Raw genomic sequence first — 22,397 nt, forward strand, 5'->3', positions numbered from 1 at the left:
TCAGGAATTTTTGAAACCTATCAGGTGTTGTAAAGGACGATACCAGGAATAACTTATACTAAAATGTGACCAATAATATTGTGAGCTTTTTTTTTATTGCGATTTTCATTTGTTAAATTTGCAATTTTTAAGGATTTTTAATTTTGCAGCATAGGATATTGATTCTAGAGAAAAACTGTTTAATAGAAAGTTGTAGTAAATTAAAAAACCTACAATTTGAGCTATGGTAAGTTTAATTTCGTTTATTGGTTATTGCAAAACAGCCTGCGAAAAGTCCAAAATGGCCGTTTTTTACAATTGCGTTATTTATTGTACAAATAATTTTTTTTATTTTTTAAAGCTTTAAAATGAAGTTCTTTCAATTCCAAACATAAAAAAAATTGTAAGGCCGGATAACGAATTTGTTGCTTAGATATTATAAATTGTTTATCCCAAGAGGTCAAATGTCGAAGGCTATAACTTTTTGAAAAAAAATGTAGAGAGTTGGTGAAACATCCAATCTTCTTCTAAAGAGTTATGTTTTCATATTCTGATGTAAATAAATGCGTAAAACATTTTTAAACCTCTAATTTTTGGGTTTGAAAATAAGGGGGCAAATTTCGTTATAAACATTTAGAGCTGAAGCGGCCCTGTACATCCTATGAGTTTTTAACTTACAGATTATTGTTGCTGAAGACGAAACGAAGATTTATAAAAAAATAAAAAATCTCTACGACTAACTAAAGCTGAGCTAAATGTTGGGTTTGAAAATAAGGGGGCAAATTTCGTTATAAACATTTAGAGCTGAAGCGGCCCTGTACATCCTATGAGTTTCTTACTTACAGATTATTGTTGCTGAAGACGAAACGAAGATTTATAAAAAAATAAAAATTTTCTACAACCAACTGAAGCCAAGATAATTATTTCTTTTTTCTTAAATCGTAGTGCCTTTATTTATAATAATTAAAAAATTATTTTACAGTCATTGACTAAAGAAAGACTTATATTAGCTTAAAATAAAAATTATTGTAAAATATAGTTACATTTAATTATTAAAAATTATTTTTAAAATTGGCTCGCTTCAAATCCGCGCGATCGGAAAATTTTTACGTAACTTGTATTAAATTTTGACCGAAAACAATTTAATAATATTACCATTATAATATGCAGTCTATTAACCACTGTATTTGTTTTTCTTGATAAAGTTTTATATGTGAAATCTCATTTCTGAAGAAATAATACATATTATAAAAATGATATATTATATATGAAATATATAACTATATTTTTAATTTTTTCATTGTTATATAAATATAATAATAATAATGTTACTTCTTATTATACAATATAAAACTTTTTCTTCTTGTAGTGACTATCCGTTTTGGATGTTGGCGATCATCATGGCAATTTGGCAAACCCCATTTGGAAACTGAGAACCAGGAAGGCGAAGGATTACCTTGCTAGAAAATTTACGTACGTCGTTCAACACAACAACTACAAATCTTTTTAGATCAGCAGTACCGATTTAGTGTGCAAGTACAGATTGCCATGATGGTCGCCAACATCCAAAACGGATAGTCACTACAAGAAGAAAATGTTTTATATTGTATAATAAGAAGTAACATTATTATTATTATATTTATATAACAATGAAAAAATTAAAAATATAGCTATATATTTCATATATGTATCATTTTTGTAATATTATTTCTTCAGAAATGAGATTTCACATATAAAAGTTTATCAAGAAAAACAAATACAGTGGTAAATAGACTGTATATTATAATGGTAATATTATTAAATTGTTTTCGGTCAAAATTTAATACAAGGTACGTAAAAATTTTCCGAGCGCGCGGATTTGAAGCGAGCCGGGCGATTTGCAAAATTTGGCCTCTCGCAAAAGCACCGGTTTTAAAAATAATTTTTAATAATTAGATGTAAATATATTTTATAATAATTTTTATTTTAAGGTAATATAAGTCTTTATTTAGTCAATGACTGTAAACTAATTTCTTAATTGTTATAAATAAAGACACTACGATTTAAGAAAAAAGAAATAATTATCTCGGCTTCAGTTGGCTGTAAAAAATTTTTATTTTTTTTATAAATCTTCGTTTCGTCTTCAGCAACAATAATCTGTAAGTTAGAAACTCATAGGATGTACAGGGCCGCTTCAGCTCTAAATGTTTATAACGAAATTTGCCCCCTTATTTTCAAACCCAAAAATTAGAGTTTTAAAAATGTTTTACGCATTTATTTACATCAGAATACTCTCTACGATTTTTTTTCAAAAAGTTATAGCCTTCGACATTTGACCTCTTGGGATAAACAATTTATAATATCTAAGCAACAAATTCGTTAATCGGGCCTTACAATTTTTTTTATGTTTGGAATTGAAAGATCTTCATTTTAAAGCTTTAAAAAATAAAAAAAAAATATTTGTACAATAAATAATGCAATTGTAAAAAACGGCCATTTTGGACCTTTCGCAGGCTGTTTTGCAATAACCAATAAACGAAATTAAACTTACCGTAGCTCAAATTGTAGGTTTTTTAATTTACTACAACTTTCTATTAAAAAGTTTTTCTCTAGAATCAATATCCTAAGCTGCAAAATTAAAAATCTTTAAAAATTGCAAATTTTACAAATGAAAATCGCAATAAAAAAAAGCTTACAATATTTTTGGTCACATTTTAGTATAAGTTATTCCTGGCATCGTCCTTTACAATACCTGATAGGTTTCAAAAATTCCTGAATTATATCCTGAAATCGACCTATTTTTCACCCACAGCCTGGAGTATTTAAAGACATCTTAAGGGAGGCTTTGGATGACAGACAAGAGGGAGTAAGACTAGGCGGAGAAGGCTTCTTCTTCTTCTTATACTTGTTGTAGATCTGTCGATCTGTTAATTCCGACGTTGAAGTATTTCTTGAGATGAAAACACTGCGAAAAATCGATGGCAAGACACTGTGGGATAGAGCTAGAAGTGCAGATATCCGACGGAGATGCAAGGTGGACAACATTAATAACTGGGTAAAAAACAGAAGAGTAGAATGGAATGACCACATAAGCCAAATGACAACAAATAGAGTAGTAAGGAGGGCGAGAGACGGTTCCCCAATTGGAAGACGATCAGTGGAAAGACGAAAAAGATGGAATGACAACTTACTGGAGGCACATTGAAAAACAGACAGAGTCATGTCTACATAAGAAGAAGAAGAAGAAGTAATTCTTGAGAGGTAGACTGCCAGCTATCTCTTCATCTTTTCTGTGGTCTCCCTGGTGGACGCTTGCCTGCTGGTTTTCCTTCTAGCGCAATTCTTAATGTTGTTCTGAAGCTATTTCCTTGTGGCATTTTTATAATCAACTATTTCTAATGGGAATAAGCCACAATTTTACCAAGACAATGATTTTATTAACGTTTCGAAGCCCAAATCGGGTTTCGTTGTCAAAATACAAGATACTACTAAAATAAACAAAAATGTTGTTGCTGAGTAAAAAAATTCTTCTAATAATTTATTTAATCTCACTCATTTATATTGGCAATTCAGACGTATATTATACATTTTAAAGTAGAAGATTTTAAAATGATATCGCCAATATTTATGAGTTGCGTTCCTGGGACGATTTTACTAAAAGATAGTTCTTTCGGTTACATGAAACCAATCCCAACTCAAGAATATCCGTCACAAAAAAATCATAGCATGTGATCTGTCTTTAAAAAGACAACCAAATGCAACGATGACGGTCAAATTCTCGCGTTAGAGATTCCATAGTAAATCACGAGGGAAAACCAGGAAAAAACCTCGTGATACTATCCCGACGTCGTAAGTATTTGGTCTTACATTTAATTTACCTTAAAAAAACTAATACCAAATTCTGACTTTAATATGTTTAAATTATAAATAATATTAATAATACATAGATATACAATAAGTAATACTAAAATATAAATTTTGTACTAACTCGATATGTTATTGACTTACTAATCGTGGTATTTTCTTTCTATTGACTTCCTCTTTCAGTATGGGTAACCACATCCTACTGCATTCTACCGAGGAATTTGCGACACAATTGGTTTCATTTAGCATAATTAGAGCCGCTTCTTTGATTTATCTCTTTTTACTATCTGATTCTTTCAGGACTATACTTGAATCTCTCCACTGAACTCTATGTTCATTATCCCATGCGTGTTGACATATTTGAGATCTATTTAAAACTAAACCTAACAATGAACAAGAAAGAAAAAAGAATTGCATTTATAAAATACCTTGTGAATTCGAACAATTTTATTTAGGTGAAACATCAAGACCATTAAACGTTAGAATAAGTGAACATCAGTCTTATATTAAAAATAGAGAATTTGATAGATCTCAAATATGTCAACACGCATGGGATAATGAACATAGAGTTCAGTGGAGAGATTCAAGTATAGTCCTGAAAGAATCAGATAGTAAAAAGAGACAAATCAAAGAAGCGGCTCTAATTATGCTAAATGAAACCAATTGTGTCGCAAATTCCTCGGTAGAATGCAGTAGGATGTGGTTACCCATACTGAAAGAGGAAGTCAATAGAAAGAAAATACCACGATTAGTAAGTCAATAACATATCGAGTTAGTACAAATTTTATATTTTAGTATTACTTATTGTATATCTATGTATTATTAATATTATTTATAATTTAAACATATTAAAGTCAGAATTTGGTATTAGTTTTTTAAAGGTTAATTAAATGTAAGACCAAATACTTACGATGTCGGGATAGTTTCACGAGGTTTTTTCCTGGTTTTCCCTCGTGATTTACTATGGAATCTCTAACGCGAGAATTTTACCGTTATCATTGCATTTGGTTGTCTTTTTAAAGACAGATCACATGCTATGATTTTTTTGTGACGGATATTCTTGAGTTGGGATTGATTTCATGTAACCGAATGAACTATCTTTTAGTAAAGTCGTCCCAGGAACGCAACTCATAAATATTGGCGATATCATTTTAAAACCTTCTACTTTAAAATGTATAATATACGTCTGAATTGCCAATATAAATGAGTGAGAATAAATAAATTATTAGAAGAATTTTTTTACTTAGCAACAACATTTTTGTTTATTTTAGTAGTATTTTGTATTTTGACAACGAAACCCGATTTGGGCTTCGAAACGTTAATAAAATCAATGTTTTGGTAAAATTGTGGCTTATTCCCATTAGAAATAGTTGATTAGCGCAATTCTTTGTAGTCTGTGCTCCTCCATTCTTTTTACATGACAGGCGGAGAAGTAATCAACTATATTAGATACGCTGACGATACAGCCATTCTTGCAGAAAATTTACAAGATCTTGACACACTATTAAATCTAGCCAGGGAAGCAAGTTATCGGAGAGGCATTAAAATCAACATTTCAAAGACAAAGTGAATGATAGTTGGAAAGATTAATATAGATCAAATATCCTGGCAGCTGGTTAAATGTAAATTGTGACTCTAATGAAGATATAATAACCAGGATCGAAATATCGCGTAAGGCTTTTATGACCTGGAATCCTGGAAACCAGTTTTATGTAACATAAACCTGTCGATGAATAGTCGCAAGAAGGTCCTGAAATGTTATGTAAGGTCTATCCTACTGTATTATTGTGAGACATGGACGTTAAAAACCACAATGCTAAACAAATTAGAATCATTCGAATTGTGGTGCTATCGACGAATCCTAAAGATATTGTGGATTTCGCACACTTCCAATGAAGATGTCCTTCAAATGATGAATTCAGAAAGTCTGCTCATAAGCATAATAAAGAGGAGAAAACAGTATACTTCCCTTTGCGTCCACTGCTGGACATAGGCCTCCCTGATTTTTGTCCATTGTGCTCTATTTTGAGCACTTTGCATCCAATTTCTACACATTTTCTTGAGATCGTCAGTCCAACGAGTAGGTCGTCTTCCTCTACTTCTTTTGTCTAATCTGGGCCTCCACTCAAGTAATCTCTTCGTCCATCTCCCATCACTGATTCGGCAATTCGGGAAATTACATCGGTAATTCCTGTTCTTCGTCTTAAATCTTCATTTCTAACTCGGTCACGAAGCGATATACTCAGCATTGACCTTTCCATTTTCCTCTGGGCTATTTGCAGCATTTTAGAAGTTGTAGCTGTCAATGTCTAAGTTTCGGCACCATAAGTCATCACAGGCAACACACATTGGTCAAATGTTTTACGTTTTAAAGAAATTGGTATATCGCTTTTAAAGATGTCTTTGAGTTTTCCATAGGCTGCCCATGCTAGGTTTATTCTTCTTCGTAGTTCGCATGTTTGGTTGTCTCTGGTAATCTTTATTTCGTGTCCAAGGTATATGTATTTTTCCACTAGCTCTACTTCGTTGTCTCCAATATTGATATTTCCGCTAGGTACTAGGTTTGTCATGAATTTTGTTTTGGTGATGTTTATTTTAAGACCTACACTGGCACACACTAACTGAAGTTCATGTAGCATTGTACATATCTCCTTAAGGTTGTCAGAGAATAAAACTATGTCGTCTGCAAATTTCAAATTTGTTAATCTTCTACCGTCAATATTCAGGCCTCTCTCTTCCCAGTTAAGTTTTTTACAAGCATATTCTAGTACTGCGGTAAACAGTTTAGGCGATAAGGTATCGCCCTATCGGACTCCTCTGCCGATTGGAATATGGTCCTTGTTTTTATGTAGCTGCACCGACATAGTTGCGTTCTTGTATGTATTGTAAATTAACCTTGTGTATCGGTAGTCAATGCGGCATGCTTGTAGTGCTTCCAAAATTTTGTCAAGTTCTACCGTGTCAAAGGCTTTATGGAAATCTACAAAAGCCAAAACGAGTGGTCGATTGTATGCGATAGTCTTTTCTGTTGCCGTTTTAATGCTCTCTAGGTGATCATTTGTTCCAAATCCGGTACGAAATCCCGCTTGCTCCATTGGCTGGTAGAAATCAAGTTTTTTCTCAAGGCGATTCGTTACTATTCTTGTAAGGAGTTTGTTTAAGTAAGTGACTAAGAAGGCTTATAGGTCTGTAATTTTCTAATTCATGGGGAATTCTAAGAACAAGAAAGGAGAATAAATATTGAATGTGCACAAAACCTAGAAAATTACTGAGGCGCCAAAATATTCTGTATAGTACGCTAGAAAATTTAAACCGAATATAGCAAAATTCAATTTGGCAACAGTGTGTGAATAAGTCTTCTAGGATGTCAACAGAACCGTAATTTAGTCCAGACAAATTAATAAATTTTTTTCCAACAAAAATTAGAGGTTTTAACCAAATAATGTTTCAAATATAATGTGCAAAATAATTTTGAATTAGGTTCCGCTAAAGAAATTGTTTTTTGTCCTTAAAAGTAGAAAAAAACACTTAATTTCTCTTGCGTAATATTTATCGTCTAATTATTTTTAATGTACTATTACCTTGGGGTGTAAGAGTGTGTTATAGAGGTAGCATCTTTTATTGGAACGACCACATCAAACGTCATCGACGGGAGATTGTTTTTTGATAACTGGTCCTCTTAAGGCACTCAACTCTCACTTATGGCTCCACGTGCCACATCCAGGGCAACTGCATTGGTCTGCAGGCTAAACTAAGTGAGGGTAGCCAGACATGGTGATAGGTTGGACAGTGGCAGCTGGTTGTTACAAAACTGACCATGCGGCGAGAATGATAGCCACAGAAACGGCACATATACAGCGGTGCAGAAGGCAAAGGGAAACCACTGCACTATTTTCCCAAGAGAATTTCTTCCCATAACTATGACAGTTTCAGTAAGTGAAGATGGAATGTGTAGCGACCAGACTCACGCTCGGCGCCATCTCGGTTCCGGGTCGGATGGTGTGAAATTTGCTACCGGCTGCCAAGGTGTGAGGGACCAGGCACCTGACAGAAATTGTGCGACTGAATCCAAATATTCATTTAATTTAAGAAAATGTCAGCGCATTGGTACATGAAACGACCAGGGACTGATCCAAAACCCTGGAAAGTTACACATAATTGAAAAAGAAATGGCAGACCACAATCTTTCGGTACTGGGACTCTCAGAAACTCACTGGAGAGGAAAAGGGCATTTTAAAACAACTGCTGACAACGTCGTTTATTTTTCAGGCCCAGATAACAAAAGTACAAATGGAGTCGCAATAATTGTACCCTCTAAACTTAACGACCGCGTAATTGGATGTAATACTATTGATGACAGGATAATATCCCTTAAAATGAGAATATCCACCAATACCCTACACCTTGTCCAGGTATACGCTCCTACAACAGCTGCACAAGAAGACATCAACAGGTTCTATGGTCGTCTAGAAGAAACTGTTCGCGCTATTCCGAATCGTGAACTCGTCATAATTTTAGGAGATTTTAACGCCAAAGTGGGGTCATCTAATGAAAATATTGAAGGAGTGCTGGGCAAAAATAGACTGGGACAGAGAAATGACATCTTACAATTACAAACACGAAACACGTTATATCAACATCATCCACGGAGATTATACACATGGCGTAGCCCAGATGGACGAACAAAGAATCAAATAGACTACATCCTAATAAGATCAAGATGGAAGTCGTCGTCCATCAACTGTAAAACATATCCTGCCGCAGACTGTGAAAGCGATCATCAACTCCTGGTATTGAACGTTCGACTTCGTTTTAAAGTCCCCAAAAGAAGACCCCAGAGAAAAGTCATGTCTCTAAATCCATCAAAAATCAATGACTTCCAACAAAACCTAGAAGATGCTCTTTCTTTAGACCAAGTAGATAGTGACCCTGAGAGCACTTGGATCTATCTCAAAGATAAGGTAATCGAGGCTGCAAAAGACTGTGAGGCAGCGGTTTCCACTGGCCGTAAGCCATGGATATCCGATAATACGTGGACTGTGATTCAACGCAGAAAAGAACATAAAACTAGATACGGCACAAACGATGAATACAGAGCGTTATCGGAGAGATAGAGGAACGTGGCTGTCGAAATGAACCGAGGGACTTATTCCAGAAGATCAAACTCCTTACCAGAGAATTTAAACCTCAAACGTGGTCTGTGATAGATAAGGAAGGTAATCTAAAGACCGATACTGATGAAATATTGGAAACATGGCGAAACTACTGTGGCGAGCTATATAAAATAACGAGGTATCAGCAGAAAATCAGTGGCCTAGAGAACCTACTGTCTTACTCGCTGAAGTCAAAGATGCAATTAAATCACTAAAGAGAAATAAATCCCCAGGCATTGATTCAATACCATGTGAAATACTACAGTTACTAGGTGACAAAGGATTACATATCATCCATTCTATCTGTGTCGCTGTTTGGAATTCAGGAAAATGGCCATCTGATTGGTGTACCTCAATTTATATCCCACTACACAAAAAAGGAACTACAACCAGATGTGAAAACTACCGCACACTGTCAATAATAACACATGCTAGTAAAATCTTGTTGCATATCATCAAAAACAGATTAAAAACCTATCTACATTACCAAATACCTCAGGAACAAGCGGGGTTTGTAAAGGGTAAAGGTACAAGGTAACAAATCCTGAACCTGAGACAACTCATTGAAAAGTCTAGAGAATTTCAAGTACCTATGATTATATGCTTCGTTGACTACCAAAAAGCATTTGATTGTGTAAGCTGGATAAATCTGTGGTCAATTTTAATAGAAATGGGCGCACCAGTGCACCTGGTGACACTTATTAAAAATCTGTACCAGTCTAATATACGCTCTGAGCTTCGCTGGTGTCGCTCCTAGCGGACTACTAATTCAACTTTCACCGGTAATTTTTATATTTAATTGTTATCGCTTAATATTTACAACGCAAAAAGGTAATTAAATTGTAATCGATTTTTTTAAGATTTTGCTAATCATTTTGACGTTCTATTGATAAAATATGAATTTCTTACTTCGGATACTTTCACAATTATTGTGTAGATGGCGCTAAGATTAATAGATTAATTTATAATTACATATTACGGAACATTAAAAAAACTTAAATTCGGTATTTAAAACGTAAGTATATTTAAGGTAAAAATATATACCACAGCTTTGACCAACTAATATTTTTTATAATTAATGTTTTTAATTTTAATTTTAAATTAATCACGTTGACATTTATGTCAAATTTCCGGTAAAGGTTTACAGACTTGTCACTACTGGCGCTCGCGAATTTGTAAATATCCCCTCTACGTACGAGCTCACAACGTATAGCGACAGTACGACTAGATCAGAAGTTCTCAAACCAATTCAAGACTGAGAGAGGTGTTAGACAAGGATGCGTGTTGTCACCTGACTTATTTAACATTTATGGTGAACATGTCATGAGGATGGTTTTAGAGGGATGGGCCGGTGGAGTAACACTAGCTGGTAGGAAAATCTCTAATTTAAGATTTGCTGATGACACTACACTTATAGCAGCAAATGAGCAAGAAATGTTTGATCTTCTGCGAAGAGTTGAGTACGAAAGCAATAAAGTTGGTCTGAAAATCAATAAAGCTAAGACAAAAATAATGGTGGTCCACAGATTTGACACTATTCAACTGACTAACATGTTACAGGAATACCAGATAGTAAACACCTTTGTCTATCTCGGGTCTGGTATAACTAACGATGGTCACTGTGAAGCAGAAGTTCGGAGACGTATTGGTATGGCAAAAAATGCGATGAGTCGCCTAACTAAAGTTTGGAAAGACAGATCTATCTCTTAGAATGTCAAGATGAGACTGGTGAATGCCCTTTTATTCTCAATATTTCTATACGGAGCAGAGACTTGGACTCTTCGCGCATGCGAGCGCCAAAAAATTGATGCCTTTGAGATGTGGTGCTGGAGAAGAATGCTGCGCATACCTTGGACAGCTCATATGACAAACGTTTCCATTCTAAACCAACTCAATATTAAAAAAAGGCTGTCCACAATATGTCTGCAACAAATTCTGCAATTCTTTGGTCAGGTGGTTCGCAGAAGTGACGACAGTTTGGAGAGATTAATTGTTTCTGGAAACGTTTCGGGGAGAAGATCAAGAGGACGATCACCAACTAGATGGTCTGACCAAATAAAGCATTCAGCTGGAAACTCATTCTGCGAAGCTCTTAGAGCAACTGAAGATAGAGACCAATGGAGAAACATTGTTAGGAATATTGGAAGAAATCACGATCCTCAGTAATGGGGAAACGACAAGAGAGAGAGAGAGAGAGACTATTACCTATGAGGTACCTAAGGTACCTACCTATTTACTGTAAGTCCTAAATTGGCTAATTTACAATGATTAGTGAGTTATTAAATTATCTTACCTTTAAAGTGGCTTCTCGAATTTGCTAAATATTTATACCAAACATTGATACCGCCACTTTGTTGCGCATTTTGACCGATTTCCGTTTTGACTATATATTAATAATTATCTATAGTACCTAATTCGGATTTTTAACAATTTCCGTATATATTTTAGGCCGAAATGGACGTATCGTCACGTTACCTGCTAGATGAACTTTTTTATAGGATTCACGAATCGTCAAAATGGAACATGGCGATTCAAGATTCCTACAAAGTGCAATCGTTAGACGAATACACCGATATTACGTATACTATTTCGAAAGAATCTCTCAATGGTCTAGTGTCCAGTAGAGATTTTGTAAATTTGCGCCATTGGAGTAAAGTAGACAATGCATATGTTGTATGTTTCGTTAAAACAGAACATCCTTCCATTCCGCTTAATAAAAAAATGATTAGGTAAGTCAAATGGTTGTATATACAGAGTAGGTTTTATATACAGGGTGTCTGCGTAACTTGGAACCATATGGGAAACTTTTTTAATATCAATTTTACGAAAAAAAGTCATTCTTTATAAAGTGCTCTGCATAGTCTAAAACCTAAGATGCAATCATCAGATATCAAATTTTGTCAACAGTATACGAGGTATGTGAAAAAATATTAATTTCGCTCAGGAGCAAACTACTAGGTCTGGATCCCGCGTATAAAAAAAAAGTTGATTAATAGCAAGCTGAAAATTTGTTAATAGCTTAAGGGTGTCTAGTCGGATAAACTTTGATATATGGGAACACTGGAACAGGGGCAGTTTTAATTGTGGAACAGGTTAAAAATTTGGAACGATCACACCACGAAAACGGCACATTTATTTTGTCCGACAGAACAGACTTAAACTCTCCGAACAGAGATTAAACTCTCATGCAAAAATCAGACTGGTATTTATCACCTGTCATAATTCCTGTCATTTGACATATTCTACATGTTCCACTCATTAAAACGCCCGTTTGGTGATAAATAGCAGTCTGATTTTTGCATGAGAGTTTAATCTCTGTTCGAAGAGTTTAAGTCTGTTCTGTCGGACAAAATAAATGTGCCGTTTTCGTGGTGAGACCGTTCCAGATTTTTAACCTGTTCCACAATTAAAACTGCCCCTGTTCCAGTGTTCCCATATATCAAAGTTTATCCGACTAAACACCCTTAAGCTATTAACAAATTTTCAGCTTGCTATTAATCAACTTTTTTTTCATACGCGGGATCCAGACCTATACCTTTATATTCCAAAATATCAAAAAATTTTATTATGAAAAGTTATTTGTAATTAAAAACCATATTCAAATGTGCAATAACAGCCTTCTACGTGAAAAAAAATTTCTGAGATTTTCCTAAATTACTGATTCCGAAGATTATTTTTATTTATTAGAGCTGTAATAACTCCTTTATTAATAATTTTAGAAAAAAAGTTATTCTTCATAAAAATCTGTGCATGGTCTAAACCTCAAGATGCAACCATCAGTTATCTAAGTTTGTTATGACACACCTCGTATAAAATTAACAAACTTGGAAAACTGATGGTTTTATTTTGAGGTTTAGACCATGCACAGATTTTTATGAAGAATAAGTTTTTTTCCTAAAATTATTAATAAAAGAGTTATTACATGTCTAATAAATAAAAATGATTTTCGGAATCGGTAATTTAGGAAAATTTCAGAAATTTTGTTTTCACGTAGAAGGCTGTTATTGAAACTGAAAGATGAGAAAGAAGGTCTATTCAGGAGAAGAATAGTAGAAAAAATATGTTGGAACATGAAAGGAAGCCCTAATACAATTTGGAGAAAAATGGCCAGTAGTATTAGAGAGACTGCTATTGAAATACTTGGGAAAACGTCAGGAAAAAAGTTTGAGGATAAAGAGACTTGGTGGTGGTCAAACGAAGTACAAGGAAAAATAAAAGAGAAGAGAAAATTATATAAAAAGTGGCAAGAAACCAGATCCGACACAGATCTTCAAAACTATATGGTGGCGAAAAAGGAAGCGAAAGTAGCAGTAGCAAAAGCCAAAGCAGAAGCGTATTCAAACCTATATGATCAACTTGATACCAGGGAAGGCGAAACGAAGATATATAAAATAGCCAAACAGAGAGCAAGGAAAGCAAAAGATTTTAATCAGATTAGATGTATCCGAGATGAAAATAATAAAATACTAGTTCACGAAAGGGAAGTCAAAAAGAGATGGAGAAAGTACTTTGACAGCTTATTAAATGAAGAATTTGACAGACAGCCTGTAGAGTCAACGGAGACAGTAGCAGCAATGGTCACCAAAATAACCAACGAGGAAGTGGCTCAAGCGCTTCAAAAAATAAAGAAAGGAAAAGCGGTAGGACCAGATGATATTCCTGGGGAAGTATGGAGAGCATTGGGAGAGACAGGAACAAGGTGGCTAGCAGGTCTATTTAATAGAATTATGGAAGTCGGACAAATGCCAGACGAATGGAGAAGCAGTATACTGGTACCTGTTTACAAAAACAAGGGAGATATACAACAATGTACAAACTACAGGGCTATAAAACTGCTTAGCCACACCATGAAAATATGGGAAAGAGTAATTGACAGACGGATACGTGAAGAGACCGAAATATCCGAGAATCAATTTGGCTTTATGCAGGGTAGATCAACAACAGATGCAATTTTCATTATAAGGCAGTTGATGGAAAAATACAGGAGTAAAGAAACAAACGCTCATATGGTATTCATTGATCTTGAGAAAGCATATGATAGAGTTCCTCGAGAGATTCTGTGGTGGGCACTCAATAAGAAAGGAGTCCCTGGTGAATATGTAAAGATTGTGAGGGATATGTATGAGGGAGTAACGACTAGTGTTAGGACAGGTGTGGGAGAGACTGATAAATTTCATGTGAAAGTAGGATTGCACCAAGGCTCTGTGCTTAGTCCGTATTTATTCTCATTAGTTTTGGACCAGATAACAGCGAAACTACAGGGTAACATTCCATGGTGCTTAATGTATGCTGATGATGTCGTGTTAGTAGGAAATAGTGAAAGAGACTTAGAACAAAAACTGGAACAGTGGAGACAAGCTCTGGAGGAAAAAGGTTTAAAACTTAGTAGGACAAAAACAGAGTATTTGGAATGTTCATTTAAAGATGGAGCTACTACAAATAAAATGGTATCTTTGGATGGTGAAATGATTGTGAAAAGCAATAGTTTTAAGTACCTAGGATCGGTATTACAGAGTAATGGAGAAATAGATGGAGATGCATGCAGTAGAATTAGGGCTGGATGGATGAAGTGGAAAGAAGCGAGTGGTGTGTTGTGTGACAGAAAAATTCCAATGAAGCTGAAGGGAAAATTCTATAAAACAGCCATAAGACCGGCTATGATGTACGGAACTGAATGTTGGGCAGTGAAAAAGAAAGAGGAACAACGAATGCATGTGGCGGAAATGAGAATGCTTAGATGGATGAGTGGAGTGACAAAGAAGGATAAAATTAGAAATGAGTATATTAGGGGAAGTCTAGGTGTGGCACCAATTGATGCCAAAATGAGAGAGCATAGGTTAAGATGGTTCGGTCATGTTCAACGTCGAGACGTTAATCACCCAATACGAAGAATAGCTGAAGTGCAGATTCCTGGAAGGAGTAGGAGAGGAAGACCAAAGAAGACCTGGGGGGAGACGATAAGGCAGGACATGTTGGTAAAGGGGATTAACATTGATATGACCCAAGACAGAATTGTGTGGAGAAATGCAATTAGGGAAGCCGACCCCGCATAGGGATAAGGCAAAGAGAATGATGATGACGTAGAAGGCTGTTATTGCATGTTTAAATATGGTTTTTAATTACAAATAACTTTTTATAATAAAATTTTTTGATATTTTGAAATATAAAGGTAGTTTGCTCTTGAGCGAAATTAATATTTTATGACATACCTCGTATACTGTTGACAAAATTTGATATCTTATGATTGCATCTTAGGTTTTAGACTATGCAGAGCACTTTATAAAGAATGACTTTTTTTCGTAAAATTGATATTAAAAAAGTTTCCCATATGGTTCCAAGTTACGCAGACACCCTGTAGATATACCGCAATTATCTCGGAAACGGCTTTCACGATCTCTGTAGGATTTAGTGAGTATGGGTCTTGTGATGCGGCCGATATTATGGTGGTATTTACATTATTGCCAGATCTTCCGTTTTTCTGGAAATCCAATGAACCTCTTTATTTCAAATAGAACACCTTGTGTATTGTTTGCCTTTTGAAGTCCTTTTGAAGAAATACTGATTATTTTACAATTAATGTTCCCTACATCTAAATGCCATAATTTCGGAATTATTGATAGTGTATCCCGCACAAACCTTATGGAAATTAGGTCCCAGTGGATTTAGTTCATACTTTGGGAAAACACTCTTTAAAACATCCTGATAAAAAGTTCTCATGGGCACATCTCGCTCGTATGGATGATTTTCAATATATAGAGGCACAAATTCGGAAAATTATAAGATTTACCGGATATTCCAAGGGACGTAATCTTCTACAGCTTCGATGGTTCTCGGCATTTAATTGATGCAAATCAATTACTGGAGGGTTTTTTGAGGTCGCTAAACACGAATATGCCACCTGAACCGACTCCCGGAGCACCTGGTTTCCAAGGTCAATGAAAGGGGCTCCTGGAGTTTCGAGGGTCTTCGGTACTACATTGATGCAAACGGATTACTCATAGGTTTTTGGAGTTGCTGATCACGAATACCCCATCAGAACAGACATCGGAGTAGCTGGTGCCTAAGGCACGTCAAGCTTTGGAGATTCGAGAGCTTTCGGTACTAAATTAATGTAAACTGATTATTCACATGATTTTGGAGCTGCTGAACGTGAATACGCCATCAGATCCGATCCACGGAGCACCTGGTGCCTAATGCAGGTCTTCTTCTGGAGTTTCGACAGGTTTCGGCATTAAATTGATGCAGATGGATATTACTCATGGGTTCTTGGGGCTGCTGAACACAAATACGCCATCAGAACAGACACCGGGGTACCTGGTGCCTAAGGCACGTAATCTTCTGGGATTTCGAAAGTTTTCGGTTCTAAATTGATGCAAGCGTATTACTCTTATGTTTTTGGGGTTGATGAACACGAATATGACTTAGATAAAAGACTCTGGAGTATCTAGTGACCACGAGGAATAACACTATCAAAATAGAATATAGTAAATCGATCTTAAAATAAACGAAGGAAAAACGTTGTCAGATATAAATTGAGTTTATATTTATAAATAATTAAAACAGTTGAATAGCACAACATAGCTATTTTAATAAAAATCTACAAATTACAAAAAAAAAACGTTTCACCAATTTGTATGCTTTTTTTGAACAGCGACTCAGAAAACCTCCGTTTACATAATTGTAGTACCGAAAACGCTCGAAACTTCAGAAGATGACGTGTCCTAGGCACAATGTGATTCGTGGGTCGGTTCTGATAGTGTATGCATGTTCAGCAATCAATCACAAAAACCTAAGATTAACCCATTTGAGTCCTCCGAAACTCCAGAAGATAACCTGTCTTGGGCACCAGGTGCTCCTCTATCTGTCAGCAACCCCAAAAACCTATAACAAATCCGTTTACATTAATTTAGTACCGAAGACCCTCGCGACTCCAGGGCCTCCTTTCATTGACCTTGGAAACCAGGTGCTCCGGGAGTCGGTTCTGGTGGCATATTCGTGTTTTGAGACCTCAAAAAACCCTCCATTAATTCATTTGCATCAATTAAATGCCGAGAACCATTGAAACTCTAAATGATAACGTCCCTTGCAGTGGCCCTGGCCATCACGTGCTCCGGAGGTCAATTCTGATGGCATATTCGTGTTTTGCGATCCCAAAAAACCCATGAGTAATCTGTTTATATCAATTTAATGCTGAAAACCCTCGAAATTCTAGAAGATGACGTCCGTTGAAGGTCAAGGTCAAAATAAAGGTCGCCATTGGATAGCCAGGAAAAAATCCTAGACTACTAGTACTTTTCTTTGATCCAAACTTCTGCATGTTGCCAGATAACCAGTAACTCAGGGAATTGGAATACCCAGTAACTCTTATAATTTTCCAAGTTTGTGCCTCTATATTTTGAAAATCCTCCATACGATCGAGTTGTGTCCATGAGAACATTTCATCACAATGCTTCAAGAGTATTGTCCTAATGTATGAACTAAATCCACTGGGACCTAATTTCCGTAAGGTTTGTGCGGGGTACTTTATTTACATTTATTTGTTTTAAACAAATCATAACAATCAATTTGTTCGGCCCAGGCAGATAATATTTTAGGTTTTTTGGATCATTCGGAACAGAAAAGGTCTTTGTAATTTTTCTCTTAAGTTGATAAAAAAATAACGCAGTATTTCGATATGCGGGTTTTTCTATATCAGCACATTCAGCAATTTCACTCGCGCATTGATCAGCTCTTTAGTTGTCTGCAATGTCAATGTGGGATGGTAGCCAAATGATACTTCTAGAGTTTTCTTGAGCCTGCAAGAGTTCTAGTATTATAAGTTTCTCAAGAGGACCTTTGGAATAGATCTGTTTAAGGTTTTGTCATTAGAATTGATATTCCGGAGAATGATAGATTTTGACTAAACAGATGGGTACTGGTGTCGTTTTAAGAATAGAGTTTGAACATCGTGAGGCCCAAGACCTGTTTCTGTTAGATCGTTAAGTGAGTTGTTCGATAACTCATTCAGGGCCGAACAAATAAGTATCGATATTAACCATTCTTTGGGTAATTTGGTTCCAGAATGTCATTAAAACATCAGTGTGCATCTCATCTATATTTTTAGTATTTCTATAGGAAGCATATCAGGTCCAGGGCTTTTCCCACCCATCATTGTTTTTAATCCATTTCTTCCGAAGTAAATTCTATCTGAACAAATATGGTATCAATATAAATGGAGAGAAGCTCAGTCATTTGAGATTCGCAGATGACATCGTCCTTATAGCCGATCGTATGGATGATGCAATAATAAGTTGAACAAGTTATATTACGCTTTCTTAGAGGTCGGACTAAAGATTAACATCAATAAGACGCAAATAATGACTAATCTGGTGCTAAATCGTAATATTGTTGTTGATGGAATGGATATTGAGCAGACTGCATTTTATAAGTACTTGGGACATGAAATTCGGTTGGGAAGAGATAACCAGGCGTGCGAGCTCCCACGTCGCATAGGTTTAGCCTGGGCAGCGTTTGGTAAACTATGAGCTATGTATTTTGGTGAGCTATGTATTTAAATCGGACTTACCCATATGCCTGAAAAGGAAAATCTTTGACCTGTGTGTATTGCCTGTACTCAGTTATGGAGCGAAAACATTAACACTCACAAAAAAGGTAGTGAACAAGATTCGCATAACTCAGAGGGCTATGGAGCGCCAGATGTTGGGTGTCTCCCTGAGGGACCGAATCCCAAACGAAGAAATACGTCGTAGAACAAAAACAGCGGACGTCGTCGAAAGAATCGCGTCGCTCAAGTGGAATTGGGCAGGACACGTCGTCAGATTGTCAGACAACCGATGGACAAAACGTATTGTCGTCTGGAGGCCACGAGAAGAAGCTGACGATCTGAAGCGTATTGTCGGCAACTGGATGCAAGGCGCACAAAACAGAGAAAGATGGAAAGAACTGAGGGAGACTTATGTCCAGCAGTGGACGAGTACGGGTTGTTGATGATGATGAAGTTCTATGTGTTCCGGCTCCCCTCATTCATCATCGAACAGTTCGTCGATTTATTCTACCCAGCGTTGTACTTTCTCATCCGTCTGTGTTACAGTAAGCCCTTGTCTATCCAGAAGTGCACATTTTGTTTTCTTAGTCCCGTCATTTCTTTAACTTTCTTGAGTAGACTAAATAGGTGGTATCTGTTTTGAAAGTCCTTGATTTTGTTGCATTTCTCTTCAAAGTATTTTCTTTTACCTGCTGTATCGTCTTCCTGAGCTCGTAGTTAATCTCCCTATATTTATATAAATAAGAGCCGTCTTATTTTCGTTCGTTCAGAGAGCGCCAAAATCACCCTGACCGGTTTCAATCCTTGTTAGGATATCATCAGAGATTGCATATTTGATTCTCTCTGAACAACTAAAATTCGGGCTGCCAGTATCGATTCACAACGAAATAACCCGATGGTGTGGATGTCGTAGCGACATTTGTTAAATACAAGTGAAAGTTTTACTTTTAATAAAATTAAAAATTTGATGTCTTATTGTTTTTAAGCGTGAGTGTAATTCTGGCAATAAGTAAGTTATGATATTAGGCCACGTCTGTACCGGGATATGCTTTCACGGTTTTAACAATCTATTTGATTGATACCCTGTATAATACTCAATGATGTACGGTACATTTCATGTCAAATCACTCAGGCAAAAAATTTTGGATCTCCGATTTGTCTGAAAATTGGTATATAGCTTCTGCGAGACGTAAAAATAAGATATTTAAGGTCAAAAAATCTTCTTTTTTTCTCAAAATGTTATTTTATGCGATTTTACAGTGATTTGGTGTTTATTTAAACAAATTTGCATTTTCTGTCACAAAGTATCAATGAAAAACATAATATTTTAATAGAAGGGACTAAAGAATGTCAATATATGGCATTATAAAAAGATATTTTGATTCAAAACAAGGTTTTGTTCACATTTTATAGTGTAGAAAACGTTAAAATACCGTTTTTTACATTTTTCTCCATTCCCAAAATACGTCATCATCGATTTGGCTGAAAATTTGCCCACAGATAGACAAAACATAGGACTTTAAGTGGTTAGAAGGATTTGAATTATATTACAATACCAAAGAAGTTATATGCAGTAATATCAGACTCAAAAATATATTAGTCCAGTCGGAATAGCATTTGACCTTGCATGCCGAGCTGCCCAAAATTTTATTTTTCTAGTCTTTAGGGGAGTCAATAGTAGCCTAAATTTAAAATCACGAATGAATTCCTCCGTTACGTTAGCCGCCATCTTGATTTTAAAGGAGAACCTGTTTTACTCAATATCTCCGCCATTTTTAACTTTTCGACAAAAATGGTAGAAACTGAAATTGTTCCAAATAAATCGTATTTACAATTATTACAATTTCTTTTTAACAATTTTTGTCGTGAGGTCGATATTTTCGTGTTAATTTTACTTACAGTAGACGCCTATATTTTTTACTATGATATTGCATGTAACTTTTTTGATATTGTAATATAATTCAAATCCTTCTCACCACTTACGGCCGGTTTCACAAAGTAAAGTTAACTTGTGGTTAAGAGGTTACCCCAAAATATGCGTTTTAGTTTCAGCTCAACCGCGAAGTTGTGGTTAAATGACAGAATTTTTAAGCAGAGGTTGGAGTGGGTTACCTTATGGGTATACCCAGAAGGGTAACAATTATGAAACTGAAACGCATATTTTGGGGTAACCTCTGGTTATCTCTTAACCACAAGTTAACTTTACTTTGTGAAACCGGCCGTTAAAGTCCTATGTTTTGGCTATCTGTGGGCAAATTTTTAGCCAAGTCGATTATGATGTATTTTGGGAATGGAGAAAAATGTAAAAAACGTTATTTTAACGTTTTCTACACTATAGAATTTGGTCAAAAACTTGTTTTGAATCAAAGTAACTTGTTATAATGCCATATAATGACATTTTGAGTCCCTTCTATTAAAATATTATGTTTTCTATTGATACTTTACGATAGAAAATGCAAATTTGTTTAAATAAACACTAAATCACTGTAAAATCGCATAAAACGTTTTGAGAAAAAAGAAGAAGAAGATTTTTTGACCTTAAATATCTTATTTTTACGTCCTGCAGAAGCTATATATCAATTTTCAGACAAATCGGAGATCCAAAATTTTTTTTGCTCCAAAATTGAGTGATTTGAAATGGAATCACCCGTACATTTAATAATTGAATTAGATTTTCGATAATCCTTTTCTACTAATTTATGTTTTAGAGGTGAAAACGGTGTTGGCTGTTATGTCATAGACGGATCTGGTTCACCCAACAAGTGCATTTTAAATTGGGTCGTCAATACAGATCTAAAACTATGGTTGCCTAGTAGCCTTGTAGATAAAGAAATGGGAGGGATGTTGCTTAAATACGCCAGCGAACTACGACAGCACATTACGAAGAGAAGAAGTAACTGAAGTATTGTATTATCGTGACTGATTATTTTTTTAATCAAGCATTTTTATATTGCCTTTGTATATATTTTTGTATTTGAATATATTAGCATTTAGGATAAATCGTTACCTATATAAGTAATAAATGTATTAATAAATAAAATAATTTTTTATGAATCTTTAAGGTAGTTTAGAAACACCAATATTCATCCCACTACCGAAAAAGCCAAAGCCGCAACACTGCCATGAGTTCCGTCTGATAAGTCTTATGAGTCACGCAGTAAAAGTTCTATGGTTCTTCTCAGAACCTTTCTAGTCTAGGCGCCAGAGGGGTCACCGTGTCCTTTTCAATTCTGATGGGCAAACTCAACGGTTTCTTATGGATTTTTGGCTGCTGATTACGAATTTCGAGGGTGGATTTTGATCCGAGTGGTCAAAAAATTGTTATAAACAATTTAATTGTTTATAAATTGTTTATAAGGCTCTGGCTCATAAACTAAAAGAGATAAAAAAAATGTTTCAAATAAAATTTGTTCTCTAATAAAAAACAAAGAAAAAATCGTTTACTAAACTTAAATCCCATAATTAGAACTTAAGATATTGTAAAATTAGTGCACAAAGCAAATTGCATATTGCAAAATAAGTATTTTTCGAAGCTTTATCGATCGTAACTCGACTTCTACGCATAAAAATGAGCCTTAGAAGGTCTCGTTTTAAAGATTAATTAATAGGCTTTCAAACAAAGTTTGTTAAATTACTTAATCTTTATTTGTTTTAAAGTTATACCCGTTTAAAGCTATAATTTTCTTTAAAAAATTGTACAATAATTTGTTTATAAGGGTTTTAAGCAAATTTGAGCTATAAACATTTATACTTTAATTAACAATAATGATAGAAGAACTCAAAAGGAACAATTTGAGCTTACGAAAATGTTCGTAAGTGTATTTTTGGCCAAGATATCGATATTTTAATGGCGCGCTATGAGGAGCAACATCGGCTCA

General features: G+C 35.2%; 1 protein-coding gene across 1 annotated transcript in view; it reads left to right on the forward strand.

Annotated features, from left to right (window-relative positions):
• The window catches only part of LOC114340936 (steroidogenic acute regulatory protein-like), a 102,295-nt gene extending 80,722 nt beyond the window's left edge, over positions 1–21,573 (forward strand). The window contains exons 8-9 of the mRNA XM_028291710.2: positions 11,424–11,704; positions 21,228–21,573. Coding sequence (XP_028147511.2) covers positions 11,424–11,704; positions 21,228–21,420 — 474 coding nt within the window. The 3' untranslated portion in view covers positions 21,421–21,573. The remainder of the gene's footprint in view (positions 1–11,423; positions 11,705–21,227) is intronic.
• The last annotated feature ends 824 nt before the right edge of the window (positions 21,574–22,397 follow it).

The sequence above is a fragment of the Diabrotica virgifera genome, chromosome 4 (assembly GCF_917563875.1).
Source record: "Diabrotica virgifera virgifera chromosome 4, PGI_DIABVI_V3a".
Classification (NCBI taxonomy): Eukaryota; Metazoa; Arthropoda; class Insecta; order Coleoptera; family Chrysomelidae; genus Diabrotica; species Diabrotica virgifera.